Here is a 13,933-nt window from a genome sequence, read left to right as displayed (position 1 = left end):
CCCGGCGCCAGGATGGGGCCAGTGCTGGCCAAAATCCACTCGTTGCTGTTTTTCTGTCCCTCCCATGGTGGTGGTGGGGGGAGACGGGGGCAGTCACAGTGGGGAGGGGGCCCCAAGTCCCAACACCAGCACCAGGGGCAGGATCCGACCCCCTGGCACTGCAGGGTCCTGGGGGTGCCCTGGGGGTGGAGGGGACACCCCAGTGGGCGAGAGATGCCCCCCCGGTGGGGCAGGTACCCCCGTGGGGTCACAGATACCCTGAGGGGTGGGGAGCAGAGACCCCCCCCCCCCATGGGTCAAAGATGCCGTGGGGGGGCAGGTACCACCCTACTAGGGTCACAGATGCTCCCAGGGGAATCACAGATGCCCTGGGGGGGGGGTGTCACAGATGCCTCTGGGTGGGGTAGGTACCCCGTGGGGGTCACAGATACCCCTCCCTGGGGTCACAGATACAGCCCCGCTAGGGTCACAGGTGCCCGGTGGGGCAGATACCCCGCATTGGGGTCTCAGATACCTTCCAGGGGGGTCACAGATGCCCCAGGGTGTCACATATCCTCATTGGGGTCACAGATACCTTGGTGGGGGGTCACAGATTCCCCTTGGGGGGGGTTGCAGATGCCGGGGGGGCAGGTACCCCCTCACTGGGGTCACAGACTCCCCCCCACGAGTCACAGATGCGGGGGGGGGTCACAGATATCCCCCCATGGGTCACAGGAACACCGGGGGGAGTCAGAAATGCCGGGGGGGGCAGGTACCCCCCCCCCCCCCACACTGGGGTCACAGATGCCCCCCCCGGGCCGGTCCCCCGGGGTCAGACCCCCCGACCTGTCAATCACCCTTCGCCCCTCCCTGTGTTGGGCCCACCCCACCCCTATTCCTTGTCCCCCCCTTTGGGCGTGGCCTCGCCGTCCCTCCGCGCATGCTCCGTGCGGGCTGTCGCCGCTAACTGCTTCCGGCGGGGGGCCGCGGGCCGGGTTGTACTTCCGGGTGGGTGCCCGGTGGCGACCCGTCCGGTTCCCGGTGTGTCCCTCTGCCACCCTACCCTCCCGCCATGTCCACGCTGTTCCCTTCACTCCTGCCCCGCGTCACCGAGTCCCTCTGGTTCAACCTCGACCGGCCTTGCGTGGACGAGACCGAGCTGCAGCAGCAGGAGCAGCAGCACCAGGCCTGGGTGGGCGGGGCGGGGGGGGGAGCACCGGCGCCGTGAGGGGGGGCACCGGGACCATGAGGGGGGGTGGGGGAGGTCCCGTGGCCGCGATTCGGGCCCCTCCCGCCACGGCGGGGTGTGCGGGGTCTGCCGGCGGGCCGTGTCCTCCATCCCGTGAATGAAAGGCCGGTGCTGAACTGCGCCCCTTCAGCAGCCCTGATTAATTAATTTTAAATTAATTAATGTGGGCGATGGGGCAGAGTGCGTCCTCGGTGAGTCCGAGGTGGCACCAAGCTGGGCAGGAGCATTGATCTGCTTGAGGATAGGAAGGCTCTGCAGAGGAACCTGCACAGGCTGGATCGATGAGCCAAGCTTAAATGGGTGAGGTTTAACGAAGCCAAGTGCCAGGTCCTGCCCTTGGGTCGCACCAACCCCAGGCAAGGCCCCAGGCCTGGGGCAGAGGGGCTGGGAAGTGCCCGGCGGAGAAGGCCCTGGGGGTGCTGGCTGACAGCCGGCTGGGCATGAGCCAGCAGTGCCCAGGTGGCCAAGGAGGCCACCAGCCCCCGGGCTTGTGTCAGCTCTGGTGTGGCCAGCAGGAGCCGGGCAGGGATGGGGCCCCTGTGCTCGGCCCTGGGGAGGCCCCACCTCGAATGCTGGGCTCAGGTTTGGGCCCCTCGGGACAAGAAGGCCCTGGAGGGGCTGGAGCGTGTCCAGAGAAGGGCAGCGGGGCTGGGGCAGGGTCTGGAGCACAAGTGTGCTGGGGGGTGGCTGGGGGAGCTGGGGGGGTTTAGCCTGGAGAAGGGGGGGCTGAGGGGAGCCCTTCTCGCTCTCTGCAGCTGCCTGAGAGGGGCTAGAGTGAGGGGGAGGTTGGTCTCTGCTCCCAAGTCACCAGTGGCAGGGCGAGAGGGAACGGCCTCAAGCTGCGTCAGGGGAGGTTTAGGTTGGATGTGAGGGAAAATGTCTTCCCTGCCAGAGCGGTCAGGCCCTGGCACAGGCTGCCCAGAGAGGTGGGGGAGTCACCGAACCTGGGCGGGGTTCAAAAACCATGCAGACAAGACATGATGGCCCTTGGGGCCATGGTTTAGGAGGCCTGGGGGTGTTGGGTTGGGGGTTGGATTTGGTAATCCTAGAGTTCTTTTCCAACCTTAATTATTCTATAATTAACCTTTTCCCAGGGAAGGTGGGCACCCACAGGAACCCAGGGTTGCCCTGCACCACAGTTCGGTGCTGTGGCCCTCCCCCAGCCCCTCAGTATTGCGGGGGGAACCTCCATCTATTCAATTAAAGTGTGAATAAGGGATCTGGGTGATTAAATGATTGTAATTAACTGAAATCACTTCAATCAATAATTAAAGCCTCTGCCCTGGGAGACCAGTTCCCTCTGTGTGGGAGGTGCTGGCGTATTTTAATTGAGCTTTAATTATCTGCAGCAGTCAGGCGCCTGTGGCTGAGTACACACCTCGGCTTTGGGGTGGTGTTTGGTTTTGGTGTTTTGTTTTTTTTTTTTTTAAAGAAGAAAACCCATTTGTTTGAGTCCTGCTTGTGTTCCTTGGGCCCTGCGGCGGGTGCTGCGGCAGTGGGAGCACCCTGCCTTGCTCTGGGGAGCTCAGGCAGCTGCCCACAGCCGCTCGTGCTTCCCCTCAGCCCCCTGCCTGCCCCTCACCGGGGGCTGCCGCGGGCAGCAGGACTCTTCCGGCAGCTACCAGCCAGGAATAGCCGTGGTTCGGGAGCAGCACGAGTGCTCGGAGGGGGTTGGGAAAGGCCGGTTTGGTGGGGCGAGGGGGGACATGCAGAGGTGTCGGGGTGCTCACCTGACTGCCCCCTCTCTTCCCTCCCCAGCTCCAGAGCATCGCTGAGAAGGACAACAACCTGGTGCCCATCGGAAAGCCGGCGTCCGAGGTGGGCACGGCATGGCGGGGGGTCCCTCGCCCCAGTGTGAGGCGGGGGAAGCTGCGGGGGCGACGGCGGCGGTGGGGTGCTGGAGCTGTCGTCTTCGCAGCATTACGATGAGGAGGAGGAGGAGGATGACGAAGATGACGAAGACAGCGAGGAAGACTCAGAGGATGACGAGGACATGCAGGATATGGATGAGATGAATGATTATAATGAGTCTCCTGATGATGGGGAGATTAATGAGGTAAATAAGGGGGGCTGGGGGCACCAGCCCATGTCCCTGCCCCACTGGGACCCCAAAAAGGGGGGCATGTGGCCTGTGGGTGAGCCCCAGGGCTTGTTCCCTCTCCTGCACCCCCTCTGCTGCATCGCTCTCTGGCTCTTCCTTCCTTTGGGAGGAGAGGGAAGGGCTGGCTGCTGGGAGCAGTGTGGCCCCTGCTCTGGTTTTGGGGAGGGGTCTCAAACCTGTTGTCCCTTCCCAGGTGGACATGGAGGGGGCCGAGCAGGATCAGGACCAGTGGATGATCTGATTCTGCTATGACCTGAGGACGGGAGGAGGCTGGGGGAGAGCCCTCACCCACCACAGCTCTGGGGCCTTCACGGTGCAGTTTGGTGAAGCTTCTCCTGCTGTGGTGGCCCGGGGGGGGGGGCTCAGGCTGAAGCTGCCCCAGGGCGGGCCGGGGATAGGCTGCAGCTGCTGGGAGACACGTGGCTCTGCCTGATGCCACGGGGGTGTGGTGTCTTTTCTAATAAATTCAATTAAAAAAAAAAAGCCCCCAAATTTGGTGTCAGAGGTGCACCATGGCGGGCTCTGGGAGCCACAGGGGTGCCGCTCGGGTGACCTAGGGTCTGTGTCTGACGGGGAGAGCCGGGGTCTCCCGCAGACCTTCCTGCACGGCTGCCAGGGGGAAGCGGCTCCAGAAGGAGCTGTACGGGGAGCAAGGCCCCCATCTTTCCACCGCCATGCCCCACCACAGACCACAGCAGCCACCGTGTTTTCTCCAGAGCCCGTTTTTACGGCCAAGCACGGTTGGTTATTCGGGAACCCAGCGCGAGCTCCTTGCCTGGCTCAGCTATTCCCGACATAGCAGAGCTCGGCGATGCCGTCAGGGATGGCGTGGAAGTACTCCAGGCTGGCGCGGTGCACCTTGCAGCGGTATTTGCCACAGGTTTTGGCATACTGCAGGAAGTGGGGCGCGCCAGGGAAGAGGACGTTGTCGGCCAGGATGGTGGCCCCCTCGGCCAGCAGCCGGTGGGTTTCCAGCAGCTGTAGGTCCCGCAGGTAGCAGCGCTTCCAGTGATCCATGAAGACGAAGTCGGCCTTTAGGAGGCCGTGCTTCTCCCTCAGCCGGGGGATCACCTCCTCCGAGGGGCCCACGATCAGCTCCACCTGCGCCGGAGCCCCCTCAGCCCCGTGGTGTGGGTTTCGGGGTGCCTTGCACCTGTACCCCCCTCCCCACTGCTCCACGGGGTGTCTGGGAGCGAGCGGCCCTGAGGGATCGCATGGGAAAAGATCCGGCCTTTCCCTTCCCAGCTGTCCCACCCAGCGGCGAGGGGCTGGGGTACCCCTCGTGGCACGGAAGCCCCCCCACCAGCCTCTCCCCTCCCCGGCAGCAGCGGGGAGAGCCAGGCTTTCCCCCCATCCCGGCACCCAGGCGCAGTGCTCACCGTCTGCTCGTCGAAGCCGGCCAGGCGGATGACCTTCTCTGCCACGGCAGCGTGGCGGGGATCCACTGCCACCGTGTAGAGGCGGGCGCCCGGGGGCAGCCCCTGCGCCAGCAGCACCGTGCCGTAGCCGCAGTAGGTGCCCAGCTCCAGCACGCGCCGCGGCGCCCGCTCGTACAGCAGCCGCTCCACAATCCTCCCTGCCGCGGCCCGGAGCACTCAGCACCCCAGGGGGCCACGTCCCCACCTGCCCCCCCCTTCCCTTGGCAGGGGGCATGGCATGGCATGGCACAATGGAGGTGAAGGGCCATGCCAAAGCTCCCCGTGTCCCCAAGGCACCTGTCTGTGTCCCCAGCTGCATCCCCATGGCCGCGCTGGGGGTGCAAAGCCCTGACGACGGTGCTGTGACTGTGCCAATAATGCCGTGGTCTGTATCAGCAGTGCCACAGCTGTGCCAACGGTGCCGCGGCCACACCAGCAGCGCCACGGCCATGCCAATGATGCCGTGGTTACACCAACGGTGTCATGGCCGTGCCAACAATGCTGTAGCTATGCCAACGGTGCCACAGTCCCACCAACGGTGCCACAGCCATGTCAATGATGCCATGGCCATGCCAACAGTGCCACGGTCCCACCAATGGTGCCACGGTCCCACCAACAGTGCCACAGCCATGTCAACAATGCCATGGCCATGCCAATGGTGCCACGGCCATGTCAACGATGCCATGGCCATGCCAATGGTGCCACGGCCATGTCAACGATGCCATGGCCATGCCAATGGTGCCACGGTCCCACCAACAGTGCCACGGCCATGTCAACGATGCCATGGCCATGCCAATGGTGCCACGGTCCCACCAACAGTGCCACGGCCATGTCAATGATGCCATGACCATGCCTATAGTACCGTAGCCGCACCAACAATGCTGCAGCCATGCGGATGGTGCTATGGCCGTGCCAAGAATGCCACAGCTGTGATGATGATGCCATGGCTGTGCCAGGGGTGCTATGGCCATGTCAACAATGTCATGGCCACACCAACAGTGCCACGGCCATGCCATTGGTGCCCTGGCCGTGCCCGGTGCCAGGATCCCCCGCGGCAAGGGTGGCGCTCACCTTTGACGGGCCCAACGCTGCTGAGGTGCTCGCAGTGGTAGCACCACTGGTCGAAGGTCTGCAGGACGTGGCGGGGGTCCCCGGGGATGGCGTGGGCCAGCAGGTACTGGAAGGCGCGCTGCTCCCGCGGGATGCCGGTGAGCCGGTCCCGCAGCCAGCCCACCAGCACCGCCCGGTACAGCAGCAGCAAGTAGTGCCGGTAGCGGATCAGCAGGGTGACGAGGAAGGGGAGGAAGGCCAGGGCAATCGCTGGTGACACCATTGCAGTTTGGGGGCTGTGGAAAGGGGCCCCCCACGGGGGACACTGGGGTGGGGGATCCTCCTGGGGCACCAGCCCCGAAGCTCCCACCTGTGCTGTGAGCTGGCAGTGCTCTGCATCCCCCAGGAAGTGCCTCTCCCTCGGCTCCGGTGTTGCCAGGATGGTTTGCCCACCCTGGGGCTGTGGCCAGAGCAGGCTGGGGCACCCCGGGGTGCTCTGGGGGTCCCTGCACTGGCACTGAGGGGTGCCAGGGACCTATCATGGGGGGGTACTCTGGCACAGCCCCTCACACCCCCCCCTATCCCAGCTTTGCTGACCCTGCACCCCACACCCCACACCCCACACCCTCGGCTGTTGGGGGGGGTCCCAGGCGCAGTGAGAGGGCCATGGGGGTAGCACTTACCTGTCCCCACGCTCCAGGCAGGCAGGAGGCAGGCAGGTGGCAGGCAAGAGGCAGGCAGGCAGCAGGCAGGAGGCAGGCAGCAGGCAGGAGGCAGGCAGGCAGGAGGCAGACCTGCGTGGCCCCAAGTGGTGCCCAGCCCTGCTGCCCACTCAATTATTGATGGTGTCACCTTAGCCGCAGCTGGTGCCGGCTCCGGTCACGGGGCTGAGTGAGGCTGGGGACGGGGACAGGGCCAGGCTGGGTCTGGGGGTGGGTCTGGGGCTGCAGGTGGGATCCCATCACTGGGACTGGGGTCCTGTCACTGGGGCTGGGATTGCCATACTGGGGCTGGGGTCCAATTCTGGGGCTGGGGTCCCCACACTGGAGCTGGGGTCCTGTCACTGGAGCTGGGATCGTACTGGGGCTGAGATTGCTGTACTGGGGCTGGGGTCCAATTCTGGGGCTGGGGTCCCCACACTGGAGCTGGGGTCCTGTCACTGAGGCTGGGACCCCCATACTGGGGCTGGGGTCCCGTCACTGGGGCTGGGGTCCTGTCACCGGGGCTGGGGGAGTACACACCAGAGCCATGGGGTGGAGGCTGGACTGGGAGGCTGGGTTCCAGACTGGGGGGCAGGTGCTGTATTTGGGGGTCTGGATACTGTACTGGGGGTGGGTGCTGGGCTCAGGGCAGGGCTGTGGCAGGGCAGGGGCTGTGGGCAGCACCCCTTTGGGAGCCCCAGCTGCCCTGGACAAGGCACCCAGCCCCACTGCAAGCCGGGGGGCTCCTCCCCATCTCCCGCTGATCCCTGGGGTGGGGGGTCCCCACGCCTCGCAGGCAGAGTGCGGTGCTGAGCACCCACAGGGCTGGTGAGCTGCACACCCGCACCCCCTGACCCCGGGGTGGGCAGCAGGCTCGGCCTGGGGTGCTGCCTGCGCTGGGGGAGGTGGGCAGGGGGCTGTGGGGGTGGGGGGCAGCTGAGCCCAGACCCCCAGCACCAGCACTGCCCAAAGGGCCTTACTGGGAAGGGAGAGCAGAGCCGGGCAGGCAGGGCTGGGGACACAGGGAGCACTGGGAGCACTGGGAGCAACTGGGGCACTGGGGACACTGTGGGTACTGAAGGGCACTGGGAGCACTGCGGGGGCAAATGGGGCACTGGGAGCACTGAGAGCCCTGGGGGCTCTAAGGTACCGGGCACCAGGAGGACTTGTAGCACTGGGAATACTGGGGGACACTGGGGTGCTCTGGGGGGCACGGGGGGCACTGGTAGTACTGGGAACACTGGGGGAACAGGGGAACTGGGGGTCACTGGGAGCACTGGGGACACTGGGGATGCTGGGGGGCACCGTGTAGCACTGGGAGCACTGGGGGTCACTGGTGAACACTAGGGGGCACAAGGGGACACTGGGAACACTGGGAATACTGGTGTGCACTGGAGGGCACTGGGAGCACTGAGGAGCACTGGGGGTATTGCAGGGAACTGGCGGTACTGGGGATACTGGGAGCACTGGGAGATACTGGGGGCACTGGGAGCACTTTCAGAACTGGGAATACTGGGGACACTCGGGAGCGCTGAAAGCACTGGGAGCAGTGGGGGACGCTGGGAGCACTGTGGGGCATTGGGAGCACTGGAGGTCACTGGGACCAATGCAGGGGCACTGTGAGCAATGGAGGCACTGGAACCAGTGGGAGCACTGGGGACACTGGGAGCAGCGGGGGAACGGGAGGTACTGGGAGCACTGGGTGTATTGGGAGTACTGGGAGATAACGGGGGGGCACTGAGGGCACAGGGAGCAGTGGAACTACTGGGAGCACGGGGGTCACTGGGGAGCACTGGTAGCCCACGGGGTCACATGACCACTCACCGGTGGGGCGCGCGCCCGCGCACACGCAACCCCTCCCGCACGTTCCCGTCGCTCAGTGCCTCGTGACGCCGCGCAGGCGCGCTCTCGGCTCAGGGCGCGGGGCCGGGGCGTGGCCAGCGCGTTCTCCCCCTCCGCCCCGCGCGTTGATTGGCTGCTGTCCATGTGACGGGGGCTCCTTTAAGCCGGGCGGGGCGCAAGCGCGAACCCTCCCTCCGATTGGTTGTCCCCTGTCACGTGACGGGATGTCTTGTCACGGGACCCGCCGCGGCGGTGGGGGGCGTTCCGCACCTCCGCCCTCACGTGACCGGGGCGGCGGGGCCTCTCCCTCCCCTCGCCCCGCCGCCGCCCCGGGCCGGGCCCTGCTGCGCCTCGCCATGGGCTGCTGCTACAGCAGCGAGGCTGAGGCCTCCGACCAGGTGCGTACGGGGGACGGCGGGCCGGGCCCGGTCCCTGCCCCGACATGGCGGCGGTTACCGGGGGGACGCGGGCTCCCCCAGCCCTGCTCCCGGTGGGGCCTCGTCGCCCCCGCAGACCGTGCCACTATGCTGCCGCAGGCCTACTGGGGTGTGGGAGTGTCCCCGCAAGGGTTCCGGTGGATCCCCAGGGATGGCGGCCCCGCGCCTGGGGACCCTCCCCGGGGGGCGGCGCTGGGCCCGGGATCCCCGGCCGCACCGTGACAGCGGTGGGGCCTCGGTGCCCGGCCCCCCCCCCGGGCGCGGGGGGCGGTGCCAGGCTTCCCTTCCTCTGCTGGGGCAGCTGCCGCCGGTGTCAAACCGGGGCCGTCACCCGTCCTGCGGGAACCTAATCGGCGGCGGGGGCAGCCCGGCCCCGCGTCGCGGCCGGGAGTCCCGGCGGCGGGGGCTCGTCCCCGGGGGTCCCAGCCGCTACGGGGAAGGAGAGGAGCTGGAGGACGGCGGCGGCGTGTCCCGGCCGGAGGGGGCAGCGGTGGAGCTCGGTCGGAGCTGCCGGTGTCACGGACGGGGTGTGCGGAGGGGTGACCGTGCTCCCGGCCGCGTTGCGGCCAGCCTGTCCTGCTCTCCCGGCTCCTCCTGCCCCGTCAGCTCCCTGCCGGGCTCCTCTCCCGGCTGCCGCTGGGCCGAGCTGGAGGATTAAGGCCTGAGCCGCAGCCGGGAGTTCCACATACCCAGGGCTGAGCAAAGGGGATGTGCCCCGTGGCTCCGAGACCCTCCCCTGGACACCCCCTGCCCCGCGGCTGGTGGGGTTCACGTGGCCCGGAGGAGCCCCGTGCTGTGCTGGCGTGGGCAGGAAAAGCTGGCAGGGGTCTCCCTGGCCCCTGGGTGGGGGTGGTGGCCACAGTACATGCTGCTTAGGCAGGTGTGGGGTGTGATGGCCACGTCCTTGTTAGCTGTGAGGTTTTGGGTAGGTCAGTGTGGCTCTGCACGCTGCCTGATTTCAGCCATGTTTGCTTCCTTCATGCCAGTGGGGGCTTTGGCTGGGGAAAAAGTGAAGGAATTGTGGAAGGGGAGCCTGGCTGTCGCTGGAGATGTTCTGTTACAGCAGGGCATGTGGGGAGCCCTCCTGGCAGGCAGAGGGCAAGACTTGCCCTGTCCCATGGGGTGACAGCTGCTGGTGCGGGGTGGCCAGGGCTGATTCTCCTTCCCCTTTCCCTAGGAAGAGGAGACAAAGCGGCTGCTGGAGCCAGCAGCCAGCCCTCCCAACAAGGTGCTGAATGGAGCAGAGCAGAGCTACCACAACCTCCCGTCGGCACGCACCGATGAGCAGGCCATGCTGTCCTCCATCCTCGCCAAAACAGCCATGTAAGCCTCGTGCCGTAACTGCCTCGGCACTGCAGGGCGGGAGCAGTGCCTGGGAGAGCAGCAATGACCGGTGGGCGAGTTTGGCCTCATAACAGCCCGAGCTGTTCGTATTGTGGTGCCCAAGTCCCGGCCCCCTGCACTGGTTGGAGGGTGCTGTGTCTGCCCAGGATGGGGAGGGGGCTTGGGGAGGGGGAAGCGATGAACCCACAGTGGGACCTACTGTCTTGTGTCTCTGCAGCAACATCATTGATGTGTCAGCGGCGGATTCCCAGGGCATGGAGCAGCACGAGTACATGGACAGAGCCAGGCAGTACAGGTGGGACCTGCTCTGCTCCCTTGGGGTGCTTGCAGCCCCTCAAAGCTGTGTCTGCAGGCAGGGCAGGAAGGCATCGGGCAGGGCCTTGGGGTTTTGCCATAGGGGTAGTAACTCTGCGGGGAATGGGGCTCCCCACGTCTGGAGAGGTGGTGCTCAGCCTCCCTCCTCCCATCCGTCCTCACAGAATCCCAGAATGGCAGGGGTTGGAAGGTCCTCTGGAGCTCATCCCGTCCCACCCCTGCTGGAGCAGGCACACCCAGAGCAGGGGCACAGGGCCGCGTCCAGGCGGGGGGTGAATGTCTCCAGGGAAGGGACCCCACAGCCTCTCTGGGCAGCCTGTGCCCCTGCTCTGGCACCCGCACAGCAAAGGGGTTTGTCCTCATGTTCAGGTGGAACTTCCCGTGTTCCAGCTTGTGCCCGTGGCCCCTTGGCCTGGCGTTGGGCACCACTGAAAAGAGCCCGGCCCCATCCTCCTGACACCCACCCTTCAGATATTGATAAGCATTGATGAGACCCCTCTCAGCCTTTTCTTCTCCAGGCTGAACAAGCCCAGGTCTCTCAGCCTTTCCTCACCAGGGAGATGCTCCAGCCCCTGATCCCCTTGGCAGCTCTGCGCTGGCCTTGCTCCAGCAGTTCCCTGCCCTTCTTGAACTGGGGGGCCCAGAACTGGCCGCAGCCCTGCAGGTGTGGCCTCACTGGGGCAGAGCAGAGGGGGAGGAGAACCTCCCTCGCCCTGCTGGCCACACGCCTTTCCATGCACACCAGGGCACTGCTGGCCTTCTTGGCCACAAGGGCACACTGGGTGAGGGCAGCGGCAGAGCCCTTGTCCCGGCTGCGGCAAGGGCAGCCACACACAAAGGGTTCTGTGTTCCCCACTTGGGGCAGACGGTGGGCGGCTGGATGCAATTGCTCCCGCTTGAAAAGCCTCTGTGTTGGAGAGCTGGGAGCTCCCTTGTCCTCCAGCCTCTGGGAGCGAGGAGGGGTGGATGCTGGGAGTGGTGCAGCATGGCTCTCCCTGGCTCCTCCTTGGTGATGCCGGTGCCTGGATGTGCAGCATGAGCCCGGGTCTCCCCGCGTCCTGGTGCTCCTCCCCGGCGCCGACCCTCGCTGCTCTCCCCTCCGCAGCACACGCCTGGCCATGCTGAGCAGCAACCTGACGCACTGGAAGAAGCTCCCGCTGCTGCCGTCTGTGACCAACCAACCGCACCAAGTGCTCGCCAGCGACCCCGTCCCCTTTGCAGACCTGCAGCAGGTGAGAGGGGGCTGGTGGCCTGTTCCAGCCTGCAGCTGGCCCCTGGGTTTCAGGAAGCCCTGTAAGGACTTATTAGGGCTGAAGGCAAAGCTCAGTCACAGGTTTATCGTGCAGTAACTGCGTGCAGGTGGCACAGGCAGTGGCTCCAAGCTTCTTCCAGTCCCTTTGGAGGCTCACCCATGGCAGCAGGGTGTTTCACAGTGCAGGCAGCTTTGCTCCTGGGGAGCCCCGGTGCTGCTTTGAAGAAGAAGCTGCTGGGGAAACACTCTTCCTCGCAGGCAGGAATCGTAGAATATCCTGAGCTGGAAGGGACCCGCAAGGACCATCGAGCCCAGCTCCTGTCCCTGCACAGGACACCCCAAATTCACACCAGGTCTCTGAGGGCCTTGGCCAAGTGCTTCTGGAATATCGCCAGGCTGGTGCCGTGATGCCTCCCTGGGGAGCCTGTGCCAGGGCTCCACCACCCTCGGGGGGAAGAGCCTTTCCCTAATGCCCAGCCTAACCCTCCCCTGGCACATCTCCCTGCCATTCCCTCGGGGCCTGGTGTTGGTCACCAGAGAGCAGAGACCAGCCCTGCCCCTCCTCCTCCCCTTGGGAGGGGGCTGCAGAGCGCCGTGAGGGCTGCCCTCGGCCTCCTCTGCTCCAGCTGAACAACCCAAGGGACTTCAGCCGCCCCTCGTACGGTTTCCCCTCTAAACCCTTCCCCAGCCCCGTGGCCTCCTCGGGACACTCTCCAGTAGCTTTATACCCCCAATGTCCTGCGGCGCCCAACGCTGCCCACAGCACTCGGGGTGAGGCCGCCCCAGCGTGGGGCAGAGCGGGACAATCCCCCCCCTCGCCCGGCTGCGATGCAGGGCTCGATGCCCCCCAGGGCACGGCTGGCCCCCTGGGCTGCCAGGGCACGCTGGTGGCTCGTGTTCTACTTGCCATCGGCCAGAGCCCCCAGGTCCCTCTGCGGAGCTGCTCCCCAGCCCCTCACGCCCCAGGCTGTCTGTGCAGCCAGGGCTGCCGTGTGCAGGAGCTGCTGCCTCCCCCATTAAGCGCACCGAAAAGCCTCAGCTTTGCTCCCCGCTGGTTTGCGGGGTGGGATTCCCTGTTCTACCAGTCCCCAGAGCTGTGGGAGGGCTGGCGCAGCCCCGCACGGATCTGTTGCTGCAGCTCATCCTGCTCACGGCGCTCCTGCCGTGGCCGTCGGGTCCCGATAGCGAAACGGGTGTTGGGTATGGAAGGGCGCGGGGGGGGGGAGGAGGCTGTCCCGGGGCTGCTGGAAGCCCCTTCCCACAGAGAGACAAGCCAGGGTCCGGGCACATCCTGGCTTGTGCGAGCCTTGTTCCCCGTCCTGTGGGTGATGGGGCGGTGGGTGCTTTCCCGGTCTGGCTTCCGAGCGATGCCGAACGCCCATGGCCGCCGGCCCCGCCGCTCCTGGCCGCATTGTTTTCAGGGTAAGCGCGTTTGCCGGAGCTGACCGCCGCTGCTGTGCTCGCTCCCGCAGGTGTCCCGGATAGCCGCCTACGCCTTCAGCGCGCTCTCACAGATCCGCGTCGACGCCAAAGAAGAACTGGTTGTACAGTTTGGCATCCCCTGAGCCCACCCCGCAGCACCGCAGCTTCACCAGTTTTGGGTTGTTTTTTGGAATTTTTTTTTTTGTTGTTGCTGTTTTTCCCGGTTTTTTTTGCCTATATTCCCCCTCCCCTTCCCCGACACAACCTTGTACAGACACCCGGTTTCCTATTAACGGCTGAGACACCCGTGGCCGGCACACCGACCCCGGCGCGGCCCGGGGGCTCTCCCCTCCGCGCAGTCGGTGGGTGGGCGCACGTGGGGAGGGGGCTGTGCTTGCACAGGGATGACCAGAAAGGGAAGGACGGCCCCGGTGCGGGCGAGCACCGCTGTGCCGGGACAGGACAGGTGGGAGCCACGTGGTGCCGGAGCCGGGCAGCTGCGGACGTGACGCTGCGCAGGACCCGGTGGCTTCCGACACCCTCCCTGCGTGATTGTACATCTTCGGACCTTATTTTGGGGTTGGTTCTTTGGTTGTTTTTTTTTTTTTTTTTTTTAATTATTCTATTTGGCCACAGTAGATAAAACCAGGTTCATCCAGCACCCGTCTCCTCCATCCTGCGCCAGCCGGGGCCATGCTGCGGTGTGTCTGGGGGGCTGCATCCCCCTGGCCCTTCCCAGGATTTTGGGGTGAGATGTGCCCGTTTAGGGACAGCTCTCGCCTCCATGCTCCGGTTATGGGATTTGCTCTGCGCTCCGGGTGGG

The 13,933-nt window shown here is 65.6% G+C and overlaps 3 protein-coding genes across 4 annotated transcripts; 2 read left to right on the top strand and 1 right to left on the bottom strand.

Annotated features, from left to right (window-relative positions):
* The first annotated feature begins 941 nt into the window (after positions 1–941).
* On the top strand, positions 942–3,812 carry ANAPC15 (anaphase promoting complex subunit 15). Its single transcript, XM_075103328.1, has 4 exons — positions 942–1,171; positions 2,987–3,046; positions 3,147–3,284; positions 3,523–3,812. The coding sequence occupies exons 1-4, from the start codon at positions 1,052–1,054 to the stop codon at positions 3,568–3,570; spliced, it is 366 nt and encodes a 121-aa protein (XP_074959429.1). The 5' UTR covers positions 942–1,051; the 3' UTR covers positions 3,571–3,812.
* LOC142061642 (transmembrane O-methyltransferase homolog) lies at positions 3,809–8,544 on the bottom strand. Of its 2 annotated transcripts, XM_075103082.1 has the most exons (5): positions 8,323–8,544; positions 6,481–6,694; positions 5,819–6,093; positions 4,709–4,905; positions 3,809–4,430 (listed from the first exon to the last, which is right to left on the bottom strand). In XM_075103082.1, the coding sequence occupies exons 3-5, from the start codon at positions 6,078–6,080 to the stop codon at positions 4,110–4,112; spliced, it is 780 nt and encodes a 259-aa protein (XP_074959183.1). In that variant the 5' UTR covers positions 6,081–6,093; positions 6,481–6,694; positions 8,323–8,544; the 3' UTR covers positions 3,809–4,109. The 2 variants fall into 2 exon arrangements, with proteins under 2 accessions (XP_074959183.1, XP_074959134.1); XM_075103033.1 differs by having other exon boundaries at positions 6,481–8,544.
* Positions 8,545–8,571: 27 nt separating this feature from the next.
* LAMTOR1 (late endosomal/lysosomal adaptor, MAPK and MTOR activator 1) lies at positions 8,572–13,769 on the top strand. The gene is made up of 5 exons (XM_075103207.1): positions 8,572–8,738; positions 9,955–10,100; positions 10,339–10,416; positions 11,542–11,668; positions 13,161–13,769. Exons 1-5 carry the CDS (start codon positions 8,697–8,699, stop codon positions 13,251–13,253), a joined length of 486 nt encoding a protein of 161 aa, XP_074959308.1. The 5' UTR covers positions 8,572–8,696; the 3' UTR covers positions 13,254–13,769.
* Positions 13,770–13,933: the final 164 nt, after the last annotated feature.

This window comes from Phalacrocorax aristotelis, chromosome 1 (genome assembly GCF_949628215.1).
Source record: "Phalacrocorax aristotelis chromosome 1, bGulAri2.1, whole genome shotgun sequence".
Classification (NCBI taxonomy): Eukaryota; Metazoa; Chordata; class Aves; order Suliformes; family Phalacrocoracidae; genus Phalacrocorax; species Phalacrocorax aristotelis.
Note: the sequence above shows the minus strand (reverse complement) of the source record. Positions and strands in the feature narration are given on the sequence as shown.

Excerpts from the sequence above, each read along its gene's own strand:
- ANAPC15 (XM_075103328.1), top strand. The coding sequence starts at position 1,052 with ATGTCCACGCTGTTCCCTTCACTCCTGCCCCGCGTCACCGAGTCCCTC. Across the intron at positions 1,172-2,986 it reads AGCAGCAGCACCAGGCCTGG|CTCCAGAGCATCGCTGAGAA; the intron begins GTGGGCGGGGCG and ends TTCCCTCCCCAG. Across the intron at positions 3,285-3,522 it reads ATGATGGGGAGATTAATGAG|GTGGACATGGAGGGGGCCGA; the intron begins GTAAATAAGGGG and ends GTCCCTTCCCAG.
- LOC142061642 (XM_075103033.1), bottom strand. The coding sequence starts at position 6,080 with ATGGTGTCACCAGCGATTGCCCTGGCCTTCCTCCCCTTCCTCGTCACC. Across the intron at positions 4,906-5,818 it reads CAGCGTTGGGCCCGTCAAAG|GGAGGATTGTGGAGCGGCTG; the intron begins GTGAGCGCCACC and ends GGGCCGCGGCAG. Across the intron at positions 4,431-4,708 it reads CCGGCTTCGACGAGCAGACG|GTGGAGCTGATCGTGGGCCC; the intron begins GTGAGCACTGCG and ends GCTCCGGCGCAG.
- LAMTOR1 (XM_075103207.1), top strand. The coding sequence starts at position 8,697 with ATGGGCTGCTGCTACAGCAGCGAGGCTGAGGCCTCCGACCAG. Across the intron at positions 10,101-10,338 it reads ATCCTCGCCAAAACAGCCAT|CAACATCATTGATGTGTCAG; the intron begins GTAAGCCTCGTG and ends GTGTCTCTGCAG. Across the intron at positions 10,417-11,541 it reads GACAGAGCCAGGCAGTACAG|CACACGCCTGGCCATGCTGA; the intron begins GTGGGACCTGCT and ends TCCCCTCCGCAG.